The following is a 16123-nucleotide window of genomic DNA, read 5'->3' on the forward strand; positions in this document are numbered from 1 at the left end:
GCCCAGCTTGGTGATTCTTATCTTTTCAAGTCACAAATAATGCTGCAACAGGCTGGTCCCCTTCCTCCTTCCACCGACAGTCCCGGTTTCATGTCATGTGGATTCCATCACCTCTTGTAAACACTTATGTTTAGGCCTATAAATTACTGCTGCTGTCAGCTTTTGTCAGCAGGTTTCTCTATGCAGGGCTGTAGTTATTATGGAAATTCAAAGAAGGAGAAAATAATCATACAGCTTAGGAAACACTGTGGAAGAAGGGACACAGGAATGTAAGAACCCAGAAAGGTGTGGATGAGTGCTGTACAGCTACACCCTTCCAGAATGAAAAATTCCTTCCTAGAGAGAGTTCAGAAGGCTCGGGAGGCCCCCAAGAAAGCTACAAGTATTTTAAGAAAGCTACAAGTATTTTAAGTCACTAAACCTTACCACAGAGATATCTGTCTGCATATTCACATTCACTGCTTCACTATTCACGACAGCTAAGAAAGAGAAGTACCTAGTGCCCATCAACAGATGAACAGATAAAGAAAATATCATCCTGAGTGAGGTAACCCAAACCCAGGAGGACAAACATGGTATGTACTCACTCATGAGTGGATACTAGATATAAAGCAAAGAACAATCAGACTGCAACCCACAGAACCAGGGAGGCTATAATAGCAGGGCGACCCTAGGATGACTGTGGCTTATAAGTTTTGGTTTGACTCAATTACTGGGCAAGCCTCAATGAAACATTTCACTATTAGGATAAGAATTTGTACTGTATCAAGCTGATAATAGAAAAAAAAATAAATACAAATGAAAAAGAAAAAAGAAAAAACAACAACAAAAAAGAAAGAAAATGTGGTACCTATATATGACGGAATTTTATTCATCTGTACACAAAAAAAATGGGATCATAATATTTGTAAGACAATGGATAAAAAACCAGAAATCATTAGGTTAAGTAAAACAAGGCAGACTAGGACAAACACTGCATATTCTGTTTTATGAGGGAGCTAGACTGTAATGTGTGTGTATACACACAGGTATAGATACACATATATACAAATATATGTATATATATTTATATACACATTTATAGACTAAGTTGTTTTCTAACACTAGACTATAAGCTCTGAGGAGAGGATTTATATTTATTTTTCATTTACTGGTGACATCAGTATCTGGAACACTACATACTTGAGCAGCATATATTTGCTGTTTGTTCAATGAACAGCGAAGAATAACAGCAACACAAAATTACAAATTACATGATAACATGTGCTCAGAAGGTAAAGATGTATGGATAAGGGAATGTTCGCAGGATCTAAATGTAGGTAGATCATTTTTTGACACTTGATAGTTCATTTTGTGCTCAGCATCACACACTAGTTTGTCTACTGTACTCAGGAATCTTAACTTATTTACTTTTATTTAGAACAAAAAGATTCTTCATCTCCTTTTTTTTTTTTTTTTAATGGTTTTTCGAGACAGGGTTTCTCCGTGTAGTTTTGGTGCCTGTCCTGGATCTCACTCTGTAGAACAGGCTGGCTTCAAACTCACAGAGATCCACCTGGCTCTGCTTCCCTAGTGCTGGGATTAAAGGCGTGCGCCACCGCCACCCCGCCATCATCTCCATTTCTTAATCTCACTTGACCTATGTGTAAATATACCAAGTACTCATAGTCCAGTTGTAGAAAAAAATTATACAGCGAATAACTGACATGGATACTTTAAAACACTACAAAGCTGAAGTTCTTCTTTCTCTTTTTTTGACAATAGGAAAAACATTCCAAGAACATACTTGTAGAGCGCTTGCCCAACATGCACAAAGTCCTGGATGCACTCTCCAGTACCACACAAATTCAGGTTAGTGGCGCATGCCTAATATCTGACACTCGTGAAGGCATGAGAATCAAAAGGTCAGAGCTACTGTCAACTACATGAATTTGAGGCTTCATCTGTTACTAGTACATACTAGGTGACGGTAAATGTGTTCCTTAAACTCTGGCTTATGTAATCATCATTTTAAATTCAGAAGTCTAGGCTGGAAGCAGGGACTGTGGCTTAGCAGCAAGAATCTGGCTTTGGATCCTAGCACTGTAAAGAAAAAAATACAACTAACTAAACCAGAGTTCAGCATTCCCCTCACAGGTACGTATTAAGCAAGGGATACGTGGTCCCCTAACTTTTCCAAATCCTAAGTTTCACAAGTGCTGCACTTCCTGCTGCTGCCCGGATGTGTCAAGTCACAGCCACATAGTCACACAACTGCTGCCTCACACTGTGTGCATTTTCTACTCCGTCAGACATTTTCTAGTTTCCATGCATTCTTTCTTCCATCCAACCATTTTAATTGGCCCTCTGAATTTTTCTCTAAAAAAATAAATTCGTAATACACAATGAAATAAGGTGATAATGTATTAGAAATGAAAGAATATTTTAGTACTAGAAAGGAAATTCTTCCCAGCACTTGGGAGGCAAAGGCAGATGGATCTCTGAGTTAGAGGCCAACCTTGTCTAAGGAGCTAGTTCCAGGACAGCTGGGGCTATGCAGAGAAACCCAGTCTTGAAACACACACATACACACACACACACACACACACACACACACACACACACACACGGAAGGAAGGAAGGAAGGAAGGAAGGAAGGAAGGAAGGAAGGAAGGAAGGGAAAAGAAAGGAAAAATTCTAGGACTAGGGAGAGAGTTCAGTGGTAGAGTACCTGCCTAACATGAATAGGAACAGAGAAATCACACCCAAAAATGATACTGTTTTATGCAAAATACTGAATATAAACAACTGTTATTATCACCCACAGATTCAGAATAACTGATTTTTAAGAATAAAAATATACATTTCAAAACTATATTACTCCAAGATAGATCTAAAGTCCAGTCTATATTTCGCTGACTCCTCACCATCTTTGAAGTCATTAAAATACAAACCAATGAAACAAACCTGCATTTGATGGTTACTGTGGTGATATTTTATTTGTATGTTAATAAAGTTTGCCTGGAGATCAGGAAAATAGCAAGCCATTAACACAAAAGTCAGGCTGTGGTAGCACATGCCTTTAATCGGATCACTTGGCAGGCAGGGTTTCTGTGAGTTCAAGGACACACTAGGGAACAGCCAAGTGTGGTGACAGAAGCCTTTAATCCCAAAACCAACCAGAGACCTGGAGGTCTGTACAGACAGACAAGTGACAAGGAAGTGAGGTAACTGGGCTAAGAGCCAATGAGAGGGCAGAACAGCAAGGCATATAAAGGCGCAGGTTAGACAGGAAGTAGCTCACACTTGGAAGCTACAGGGTAGGTGAGTTAAGGTTGACTGGTGGCTGTTCTTATTTTCCTGATCTCTAAGGCTTTCACCCCTATATTTGGCTCCATTTTTTTTTTAATTTAATAAGACTGTTTAGAAATTTGTCTACAGGTTATAGCTAATTAACATTGTCTTAAAGAGTAATTTTACTTTTCTTAAAAATAAATAAACCCTTACTTTTTGGTTTATACCCCAAACTGTTTTATTGGATTATTTTGCACATTTAACCCCACCCTCAACATAGTCATAGCCTTAAAACACCTGTCATGTAAGTGTAATTACTCTTTCCCGTCTTCTTCCTAGTGCTGGGTTCAGCCTCCAGGGCTTCAAGCACACTAGACAAGCTCTCTACCACTAGCCCCACTCCCAGCCTCACATTACCTTACACCATGTAGCTCGCATTCTCAGTGGTTCCAGCGCAGAGTTGTTTAAAACAAACTTAGAGAGTTGCTAGAGCTAATCTGCTTCTTTCCCCAGCAACAGTAGGCTTGGGAGACAGACACAGCCGGAGTGTTCCAAGACAGTAGTAAGTCAGTCAGGACACACTCTTCTCTCCTGGTGACTCACCTCCCTCCATGGCTCACCAGTTCCTGCAGTGGACTTCCAATCCAGGGAAGAACGCACACACTGTGTTGGTGAATGCCTGCACCATCTCTGAATATCATGAGGGCTTAAAGGAGGGCACAGTATCTATTTTCACAGACTTTACAGAGCACCAGAAATGTTGGCTTTCTTTCTGTTTTACTAAAGTGGCCTAATGTTTGGTTTTGAGCCTTGAAAGGGTAAATGAGCTGGGCGGTGGTGGCGCATGCCTTTAATCCCAGCACTCAGGAGGCAGAGCCAGGTGGATCTTTGTGAGTTCGAGGCCAGCCTGGGCTACCAAGTGAGTTCCAGGAAAGGCGCAAAGCTACACTGAGAAACCCTGTCTCGAAAAAATCAAAAAAAAAAAAAAAAGAAAGGGTAAATGATGGGTAAAGAAGCTGCTTGAGGTCACAAATATCTCAAACTCTGTTAATTAACGATCCAAGAGGAGAGATGCTGATGAGAGGTAAGACACTGCAAGAGTCTAGTGAACCCGGTGTGGTTAGCAGACGAAAGGCACCACAGAGACCAATACGACTGTGTACGATCTGCGTCATGGGGTGAGAAGGCAGAAAACACACATGAAAGCGGAACACAGCTTCTTACTAAAGGCGAATAATGAGTTCAGATATGCCTTTTATCACTCTGTATTCCTTAATACATACAGAAGTGTGCAGCAGTACACACTTGTAATAAGGGATGAGATGGGAAATCAACGGAGCACAGGAAGAGAAGCCAGGATCTAGCTTGGTTTCCCATGGGCCAAGAGTGAACAAACTTCAGCATAACTGAGTCCAGGAGATCCTGAACAAGAGCTAAAGGCAACAAATGGACTGTGCTTACTTAGGGCCACAGTGCCTGTGACCTTTGAGCTGAACACATCAGCACTTCTTTCTTGCCCTTAAATCTGAACAATGTACCTCACAGACTCACCTCACAATTTCATTTACAAGTAGACAATTCTTTAAGATAAGCAAACCAGCTTGTATTTTTACTCAATTTTTAACTCTGTTTGATCTTTTAACCTAGGTGTAGATTATATTCTTCGAGCAGTGTAACTTCAAAAGACAACAAAACTGTTAGGACACTTAAGATGTGCCTCTCTCTTTCCTGATAATCCCACACCCAAGTAGTCTCACTTCTTAAATTCCCACACCTGATAAAACCCAAAGTGCATGCTTCTTTTATCTCTGACAACTACACTTGCTATCTTGACTCACTTCAGCCCTGAATTCATTGTTTGTCTGAGATATGGTCTCACGTTGTAGCTCAGACAAACCTCGGACTGAGTATGTGGTACAGACTGACCTCGATGGCCAATCCTCTTGCATCTCGAGGCCCCTCAAACACTGGGACTGCAGGTGTGTCCAGGCAAATCTTTTCCTCTCCTCTGTGCTGGGGATTAGATCCAGGGCCCCAGACTGAAATTCTTTTTCAAAGAATTTTTTTTTTTTTTAAATAATTGAAGACCAGCTTTATCTGAGTGGTGGTCCCTAAGGGGCAAAGCTCCCCAGCTACGGGCTTAGTGTTACTCTGCTGCTGCTCATATACCTATCTGTTCTGTTTGGCCAAAGCACAGCCAGGCTAGACTAAGAGCATACTGTCAATATCTTCCAACCCCCAACCCCACAGAGAACTACAAAACAAGTCCTTATAACATCAAATTATAAAGCAGCACATTCAGTGATACTGTTCTCTAAAAACACACTGAAGAAATAAAAACCTGTAGTATGTTTTGTTAAAATTCAACTCCTAAATAGATGATTTACATCTGTGTATAAAAGATCAATTAACCCAGAAGCAGTTTAACAGAAGAACAGAACCGAAGTGAAAGCTGTTGAGGAGGCAAACTGCAGGAAAGACAGTGCCTAGGCCTCCCTTTGTTTTCTCATTATTCCAAATAAAAAGGGTGAGAGCTGTCCAACCATACAGCCCTGAGAAGTTCTCTCACGGACCTAAGTCCTATAGATAATGATTACATCAACAGTTTGATAGTACCTCATAATTTTGAACCATTAAGTAAAAGGATAAAAGAGCCATTTCTATAGAACCTTTATTTTAGACTCACTGACTGCCGTTCACTCTGAAATCTAGCTGATGATAACCACGCTGTTCTGCTGTGGCCTGAATGCTCTGTCCCTACATTCACTTTGAAATCCTCACCCCAAGGAGATGGCAGGACAGAGGTGCCTCTGGTGGTGTTTGGTCCCAAGTCCACATGAATGAATTAATGCCCTCCTCAAAGAGGCCTGAGACTCCTTCCTCTTCCTGCTGGGTAAGGATGTAACAAGAAAGAGTCATCCATGAGCCAGAGGCAGGACCTCACCAGACATCAAGTCTGTGGATGCCTTCACCTCAGACCTTCAAGTCTCTAGAGACCACAGAAATACATTTCTGTTTATAAACTATGTATCTATGGTGATTGATTGTTCTAGCGGCCTCCAAAGACTAAGACATAATCTCAGAACACAAAACCCATGAGAAGAGGGATAATTTTCTATTATATTTTACAGTAAAAAAGAATGACATTATTCTCCACTAATGCCTAAACCTTTGCCACGGAAGCCCCGACTCCGTTCTAAACTCTGAACACACAATGGTCAACTTCTTATCATCTCCCCTTCAATATTCCATCCTTGCTTCAAGTTAAACACTGGTTTAAACGAAGGTCCACCTGCACCTTTATCCTACCTGGTTCCCAATCCCCATCATGCTGCCAGAGAAATGCCCCTTGTGACAGCTGGGCTCAAGTTATTCAGTATTCCACTTGGCCATAAAAGCTTCCTTACAAGACGGTTAAATATCTACTTTATTTTTAAAATTACTTAATTTATCTTTGAGACATGGTCTCTACACAGCTTTGGCTGGCCTTGCTCTGCAGACCATGCTGACCTCGAACCCACAGGTCCTTCTGCTCTGCTACCCCAGTGCTGGGATTAAGGCATGCACCACGGCCACACCCACATTCTTCCTTAACAAGGTGCTGACTGAGAGCCTAAATTATAACTACCTTTCTGTCACTCCCATCATGAAAATTTTTTTGGTGCTTACAAAATAAAGGCATTAGTAAGATCTATCTGACTGGCATTTAAAATTTAGAGATGAGCTGGCTGGCTGTGAAGGTGTCAATATACATATTCCTGTAGAGCATGCCTCTTTTTAAGTACTATACCACACAGTAGTAATGTCAACAAATATGCAAATACTGATATAATAGTATCTACCAAAATACTGAACAATGCAAGTGATTCATATGTCTGAGATGGAAATGAACATAATCTTATGGGCCTTAGCTAATGAATGCCTTAAAAGGCTGTGCAATCATGTTGGGCAATCTGTCTGACAATCTACTTAGGTTTCTTTTTCTACCACTGTATTGTTTCCAGGTGAGTATTTTCATCCACAGTTTCTTCAAAAACTGGAGTAACACTTCTAGACTTGGTAGATTCCAAAGAAATATATTACTCTGCGGGCTTTATTGTAGCTGTGAGTTTCTAAGGAAACAAGAAGATAGTAATTCAATATAGCCCTTTGATGTCATGGGGGAGAAAATAAATATTAGTTTTCTAGGAGAAGTAAAGAAAAATAATTGCTACAATTCGAATCTTTAATGCCCCCAAAGGACCATGTGTTAGAAAATTGACTGCCAACCTATGTCACTACTGGGGCCTAAAGTGGGGCCTAAAGCCAGGCATGGGGCACAAGCCTGCTTAGCTAAAAACTCAAGCACAGAGTTCATCATGAATACAAGGCCAGCTTTTTTCTATATACCAAAACTCTTGTCTCAAAAATAAAAGCAACAGCTGGGTGTGGTGGCATATGCATCTGATCTCTGTAAGTTCAAGGCCAGCCTGGTCTATATAGCAAGTTCCAGGACAGCCAGGGCTACATAGTGAGCCCTTATCTCAAACAACAACAAAGTAGAACAAAACCAACCCTACCACAAACAAAGGAAGAAGAACCAATATGGTGGGGCCTTGTAAGGAAGGAGGATCACTTTGGCTACCACAGGGTGAGCAGTTTTGTTTGCTACATGCTCCTGCTGGATACACTACCTTATTACTGAAACCTCGGCAACTGTGAACCAAGGCAACCTTTGCTCTTTAGAGAGCAGCTGTCTCGGGTACACACCACAGTAACAGACTGACTACATAGCCATTTTAAGAGGGCACCTGGAAGAAGGATGGTTGAAGGCCTGTCAAGACTTCAAAGGATACAAATAGCACACGAAGAGAACTATTGCCACGCAAGATCCACCTTCCCAGGACTGAGCAACACCAACTGTACTATGCTTGTTACTGGCTCTCTCATTTGTAACTACACTCTTTCACATAAAACTCAGAAGACATGTTGAACACAGGAACTCATCTTCCACACAAAGGAAAACTCAAGGGCTGAGGACACAGCTCGGCAGTAGACCACTGACCCCATCATGCTCAGGGCTTGGATTCAATCCCTAGCACCCAAGGAAAACAAGCACACAACAAAACCAGGACTGCCTGCTGCCTCCTAATGCTGGGACTAGAGGCATGAACCACCAAGTCCGGTAACAGCTCCATTATTTAACTACTTAAAGTACTCGCTACCAACATCAATCTCAAAATCAAAGTTTAACACAAGCATTTTTGACTCCCAGTTGTTATATATGAAAGCACAAGATAGTATGGTTGATGATTTTTTTTTTTTATTTTGGTTTTTCGAGACAGGGTTTCTGTGTAGCTTTGCGCCTTTCTTGGAGCTCGCTCTGTAGACCAGGCTGGCCTTGAACTCACAAAGATCCGCCTGCCTCTGCCTTCCTAGTGCTGGGATTAAAGGCGTGCACCACCACCACCTGGCAATGATTTTTATAAAAGAAAGATAAGTTTATTTTTATTGTACCTATTAACTCAAACTGATTATAAACAAAATTCCTTCATGCAACTGTCAGGAAAAAGTTATTAGAAATAAATACTTTCTACTGATTTTTGTTTTAAGTGATAATTTTAAAATCCACGGAAAGCTGCCAGAAACCAAAGAAAAACTTTACCTTATTTTCTTCAAGAAATTTCAACTTGACAGAAACATCACTGCGCATTTTATCGTACTTTTCCTTGTGCACTTGGAACAGATGCTGTGACTGCTCGATTTTTGGCAGAGTGTTTGCATCACGTGGTCCAAGGTTCAGTTCTTCCAAATCAGTTCGATATGCATCATATTCAATTCTGAAAAGAAGAAAATAAATAATGCATACCAGAAAACACTGAAACAGTCTGGAGATGGGCTGGAAAACAGCACTCAGTCTCATATTAATAGTAATACATAAGATACACACACACAGAGTCTATACTTGATGTATCTGAAACTAGTACTTCTCTAAAAATAAAGAGCTATTAATATATAAAAGGAATGGGGGTCCTCAGTGCTAGAGTGCTTCTTTCGAATGTGTGAGATCCTGGCTTTGTTCTCCAGCACTGTAAAATACATGCATGCACACATGTGTAAGTACACAATGTATGCACACACACAGCCCCGATAGGAGAATTGCTTCTTAATCTCATAGACTATTTCTCCCCAAATACAGTATTAACTGACAAAATTTTCAACATTTAGCAACCACTTAAATTAAAAAAAAAAATGCGACTTCAACTGATGTCAAACCAAGTTCAAAAGTAGTTATCAATCCTTAATGCAAACTGGTTAATACTGATGAAACTAAGTTGGTGAGACCAGCCACCTCAGAATGCCCTAGCAAAACCAGTAAGAGAAGTTACACCGAGGGTTACCAACGCATGTCGTCCATGCACTTTAAAATGTTCTGATAACTATATTTAAATAATAAATATTGATTTATTTTACCCAGAACATTGAAAATCCTGTTGCTGCAACACGTGAAGAATGTAGACAATTGCTAACGAGCTGCTTCGCATCTGGACACTGAGTCTCGGAAAGCCATGGCGTATGCATTAGTGTCATTACACTCTAGTCACACAGGCCATATTTCAGTGTTTAACAGGCACAGGAGACAGCACAGTGCTAGGTGGATGTTTTATGTCACAGTAGCGTTTAGAATGTGACAATGGCATCTCCTACAGAGCACTATGGCCTGTCTGTGAGATGCTTTGCCTGAATGATTTGAAAACGGCTACCCCATCAGCCTCACTCCATGATCTCACTGGTGATCTGCACCGCACCTGTCACAGCCCTGTGGAAGTACAGCACTGCTGTGGTAAGCAGTGACTTGCCCAGCTGCCTCTGAAGTAGTCAGTACTCAACTGAAGAGAAGCAAGTCACCTCTAATTTAGTTAAAAAAAAATCAGAATCACAAAGTTTATGTCCTACAATTAAAGATCTTTACTCAGAGATATCAACAGGGTGAGTCACATCTCCCAGTCCAAGAATGAAGAATACTTTATGTAATGAACTACATTATATAGCTAACTTGAGAAAGAATATGTCAGTCCCTCACACTAAGCCCAGTTTATTTATTTATTTTTGGGTTTTTGAGACGGAGTCTCACTGTGTAGCTCTGGCTGTCTTGGAACTTACTATATGTAGTCCAGATGGCCTTGAACTCACAGAGACCTTGCCTGGGGAAAATAAATTAATGTACTACATACATATGTATGATGTACTAGATAATTTTATGTACAGAAAGAAAGTGTACAAGAGGTAGTTTAAATAGAATATCAGCTTTGGGTGTTGATGGTGGGAGATTGGGCCTTCCCAGACTCTGCCTCCCAAGTGCTGGGATTAAAGGCATGCACTACCACACCCAGCCCAAGCCCAGTGTGGTTGTTTGGTTTTGTTTTGTTTTTTTAATTTTTTTCTAGAGACAGAATTTCTCTGTGTAGCCCTGGCTGTCCTGGAACTCATTCCATAAACTGGAATTTATTAATTCCAGGCTGGCCTCAAACTCAGATAATCTGTCTCTCCCTCCCAGGTGCTGGGATTAAAGGCATGTGCTACCATGCCCAGTGTTCAAGCCCAGTTTATTTTTAACTTGTACTAAATTTAACAAACTAGATCTTGCAGGGCCAGTGAGGATCATTTGTTTGTTCCCTAATAGTTGATCCATGCAACAATCATCAAGTCAGCACCTTCTGTGTTTTGGGTGAGCTGATAAGTTAATCCTCAAGAAGCTGGTACCCAATTACAACAAAATGTCATAATGCAAATTATCATTACCGACAAGGGGATTGACTAGATATTTGAGAAAGCATTTCTGAGAACAAAAACACGACATAATTAAAATTTGAAGGATGGTAAAAGCTTATTAGGTTGATGAAATTGGTAGAACGTCCCAAAAAGAGAACAGTGTGGTCACTGGGAGATATTTGTGAATCAATTCAGTGTATTATAATCCAAAATTAGTACACAACAATGGAAGAAATTTCAATCAAGACAGTAGGTAGCCCCATGGTCCCTGATGTAAGACAGCAAGAACAAGCAGTAAAAAGCCACAGAAGAGCTGCGATTTGACCTGATTCCACTGTTCAAGGTTAAAGCTGATTCTCTAATGGTAAGGAAGGGACATGGACTGGAGCAGACTAAAAAATGGGCCAGCCCCAGGACTACAGCAGTAAGAAATGAGTCTGGAAACTAGAATAAAGATAATGAAGATTAAGACAGACATAAAAAGTCAATGGGGCAAGACAAACTTGGTAACAGTTACAAGTTAGTTAAACCCAGGGATTTAGAAGCCAACTACCTTTCACTTGCTCTCATGTCTTCAGTTAGTATTGCATTTTTTTGTGTTCCCATTTTCCATCTATGAATGGGAACAATTACCACAAAATTTCAGACACATATGTATTACATGACATTGGGCAATAATTAAAACCTTTAGAATGCTTAGTATTAGAAAAGGAAGAGCTAAAAGCAAACACAAACAAAAAAGTAGAACCAATCTTGTTAGCATTGAGGCGTCCGTACTGGCCTACCCTTAGGGTCCTGACAGGATGTATCTCAGCTGTCAACACTAAGAGCACCTCCTGTGTACATTTGCTGTTTCCTTATAAAAGGCGGGCCTTGCACATCTCCCATCTCTCTCTGTCTCTGTCTCTCTCTTCCTCGTCCCCGACCGGTCCCTGCCCCCTTCTCTGCCCCTTCCCCCTCAATAAACCTCCTAGGTGGGCCCTGTTGTATGGTGTGACTCCTTCCTTCCCGCCCTTTTAAAAATACAACAAATGCCCCTTCAAATCCCGGCAGCACTTTTTAAAACAGTAACGATTAACTGAAATATAAGCCAGGTTACACTATTGACCTTGCAGTCTTTACTGTGACACTCATTTCCTAGATGACATCAAAGCAGAAGCTCTTCCCAGCAACTCTCCTCTAAGAGCACTCCTACACCCAAGGAGGGCAGGCACCCAGCCCTGCAGAGCAACCTTCACTTCAAGATGGCTAGCCTCGGCCTGCTACTCTATGGAGAGAGAGCAGGTGTCCACATCTGAAAAGCCTTCATCACAACTGGCTGCCTTCCTGGCGCTGCTGTGGAGAAATGCTGAATGGACTGTTACCAGAGGGCTAGGAAGTCCTTGTACACAATGCCTATCAGGGGTTAACAGACCACCCAGCATGTGCCTTAATTACCACTTCTAATGCTGATCAAATGGTTGACCCTTGCCGTAAAAGTCAGTAAATTGTGGGTTTAACAAAGAAGAAAACTCTACTACTTAAAACTTTGTAGTTTGGACTCTTCATCATTAGAAGCCAATGTCCCAGTGTTAGAACTAACCAAGTCCTCGGCTAAATGATAAACAGAAATCAAACCTCAAGCTAAACTTAAAGAATTTGCTAGTGTAATTTGAATAAAAAAGGATGATTTTGGGATGATCTTTGTTGGTCTGTCAAACACACAAATGAGGTTGTCTGAAGGTTTCCAAATAAGCCAATATACTGTATAATACTGAGATCCGATACCACATTATCCTTCAAGTTACGGTTCTCATTATAATATGTAAAAACTGTTTTTCATTATGAGACATTGTTGCACAAATCTTAAATGGTCTTATAATTAAAAACCCAGATCCAGATATTGGAGTAAATGCTGAAAGATCAGAGAGACAAAGGAACAAGCCACAGCCACTTCTCACCTCACCAACTCCACGAATCCTCTGACTGAATGCCTAAGTCCTCAGCCAAAAGGCTTCTGTTCCTGTCTCCTCACGCCTTATAATGCCTTTCTCCGCCCAGCCATATCACTTCCTGTCTCAACCTTCCTAGTGCTGGGATTAAAGGCATGTGACTCCCAAGTACTGGGGTTACAGGTGTGTAACCCATTGCCTGGCTCTGTTTCTCTCCTAGCGTGGATCAATCATGTAGCCCAGTGTGGTTTTGAACTCACAGACATCCAGACGGATCTCTGCCTCCCGAGTGCTAGGATTAAAGGTGTGTGCCATCACTGCCTGACCTCTATGTTTAATCTAGTGGCTGGCTCTGTCCTCTGATCTTCAGGAAATTTTATTAGAGTACAACAAAATATTACCACAAAACATGAAAATTTTTATGTTTTTAAAAATTACATTATTGTTTTGTTGTGCTAGGAACTGAACTGATGGCTGTGAGAGTGCTTGGCAAGACAAGATCTCTGAACTACACTTTCTGCCCCAAATTTTACACGAAAAGCTAGAAAGCCAAATGGGCATTTGAAACCACAGGTAAGCAAGCCATTCACGCTCTGTGGACTTACTTTCCTCCTTTGTAAATCCAATGTTTTCTGTACTTATCTGTGCATGGTGGCACCTGCCAGAAACCCCAGCACTCAGGGGGAGACACGTAAAACAAGAAAATTCTTATTTTCTTAAGTATTAGAAAAACTGAAAAGACTGAAAATCATCTTAAAACGTTTAAAGATAGAAGAGTGTGCACTGTGAATGATTATGATAGATAATTATGATATTTATGATAATTATGATAGATTATGATAGACTGACTAAAGAAGTTCGACAAATGAAGCTTTTATTCATACGCATAATGAATCCTTTGAAAAATACAATGTCTCTGAAAGGATTTAAACAGACTGGAAAATCAGTTCCTGTAGATGTTGTTGAAGGGAATTCCATTAAAAGATATATTACTGATAAATGGTTTCAATGTTAGTGAAGGAAGGATAGGAAGATTGCTTCCAATTCTTTTTTTCACCATCTGATTTTATCATGTTAATAAATTAAGTTTTATGTTCAAAACTTAAGTGTTCCACATATCTGTTTTTGCCCTGTGTAAAGTATAGACAATGCATACTTAAGGATAAGCACCCAACTACAGAATGGCGAGGTGCTTTGGGAGTTCTCAAAGCACACCATTAAACTAGAGCAAGAGGTCAAAAGGTCAAGTTCTTCTACAAGGTAAAACTTAGCACCATCTTGAACCCTGCTATGAAAATGGAACAGAAAGTCAGCATTCTAAATACTCAGCGAACACTACCAGAAAATTGGGCTGATAATAAATAATAGTGTCAGGACAGAGGGAAAAACCTAGACATGAAGTTGAAAATGTCATTATGGGTGTGTTACTTTTTAAAGAATTTTTTAGATATTTAAAGGTACTTATTACTACACATTTTGTTCACTTAACAAAACCATGATAGGGATATATGTATAAAATAGTACATTGGGAAAATCTGTATTGTAAACAACTACTAAGATAAAGGGAAATATTTATGATTAGGTCAAGTGTGAAAGCATTTGGTAGAGTTTGAACCTGGATAAACGAAAATCAGGAATTGGTACTATGGAAGCAGTGTGACTACTCACAGTAGGATGCACCAATAATACAGTTACAGGTTCACATTAGGTCAGATTCCAGAGTATATACTTGGCAGGACATAGGAAGCTAAAATTGAGAGCTCCTCTATTTCCTCATCTCTTAGCAAATAGGGTTGAGGTATATGACTAAGGCCTGATTGGACATTCCCAATACGAAGCATTCAGGGCTTTTGAAAATACTTCTGGAGAAGTGGCTGTATTGAATAACTAGGGTACCGGACCCATATGCTAATTAGACACTTCTGAGGCACTGTTTGGCTTTGGTTCTTGACTATCTTCAAAATCTTGTTCTCCCATTTTGTTATTTCTGAGGACTACCCTCTAACCTTCCAGTACCTTCTTTTGTGGAAGTCAAAGAACATTGCTCTGTGGAGGCGGTTCTCTCCTTCCACCTTTACATGGGTCTCAGTACTGAACCAACACAAGGCTTATGTAACAAATACCTTTGTTCACTGAGCCATCTAGCCATCTGTTTTTTTCCCTAGTACATTCTTTATCTTCCCATATTGCACAGTAGGTTTCTCTTGTTTACAATAAAAAAACCTTAACTAAATACAAGTCATCTGTGAAATGGACAATATAGAAAAGTCGATACCCACCTGGCATTTTCATACTGTTTTACAGTCATTAGTGTATCTTCAATTGTTTTATTCACCAAGGTGTTCACACTAGCAATGAAAAAATTAATGGCCCCAAGAAGAGTCTCTCCATTTTTAGCCAGCAGCTTCTGGGTATCTGCATTATAGCCAAATTCTTCCTAAAACAAAGATGACATCTTAACTAGTCCACTAATAAATCAGTGGACATGACTTTGAAATCATAAACATATTACCAATGGGGAAAATGTTTGACTCAGAAATCTAGTAAAAGAAGTTTTACTTTTTCTGCTAATCTTTAGATTTATAAGAATCTAAATCATTGCTAGATAATTACTAAAATTGTAGTAAACCAAAATTATCATTAGCCCAGACACACAGCTAAATCTAAATAATTTTAAAAGCTAAACTATTTTGCACTATAAAGAATATTTTTGTTTCTACATTTTGTTTCTATTACACTGTAAGCACAGCTGTTCGGGAAAATACAGCAGCTTATTAATCAGAGAAGTTAGAACTTTCAGGACCAAATTAGGTAACAATTGGTTAAAACTTTCAGACATAAAATAGATTGCATTCTTTTGTGTGTTTTGATTGAATTTCCTCAAAGTATAAATACAGACAAGACACATTTCTTTGTAAACTTAGGGACCAGGTGCCTTTCAAGCTCAGGTCTATCTGGGCCCACAGCTGAGGGAGATTCACTCAACACCAGCTTCAGTTCATTCTAATAAACTATTTTCAGCTCAGCCAACATTTCAGACAGTTCTTTCATATGTGGCAAGAACACACTCTTCATGCTCAGCAGTCTAAGCTTCCCAGTCTACACGGATTACTCAGGAGCACATCTGACCAAATAAAGTAATCCTATTTTACTGTGAGATGCATCAT

The 16123-nt window shown here is 40.0% G+C and overlaps 1 protein-coding gene across 4 annotated transcripts in view; it reads right to left on the reverse strand.

Annotated features, from left to right (window-relative positions):
• The window catches only part of Arfip1 (ADP ribosylation factor interacting protein 1), an 85999-nt gene that overhangs the window by 12651 nt on the left and 57225 nt on the right, over positions 1-16123 (reverse strand). For all 4 annotated transcript variants that reach the window (XM_059265547.1, XM_059265546.1, XM_059265548.1 and 1 more), the window contains 2 exons: positions 15236-15393; positions 8918-9092 (listed from right to left, as the gene is read on the reverse strand). In XM_059265547.1, the coding sequence (XP_059121530.1) occupies positions 8918-9092; positions 15236-15393 (333 nt within the window). The remainder of the gene's footprint in view (positions 1-8917; positions 9093-15235; positions 15394-16123) is intronic.

The sequence above is a fragment of the Peromyscus eremicus genome, chromosome 6, assembly GCF_949786415.1.
Source record: "Peromyscus eremicus chromosome 6, PerEre_H2_v1, whole genome shotgun sequence".
NCBI classification, from domain to species: Eukaryota; Metazoa; Chordata; class Mammalia; order Rodentia; family Cricetidae; genus Peromyscus; species Peromyscus eremicus.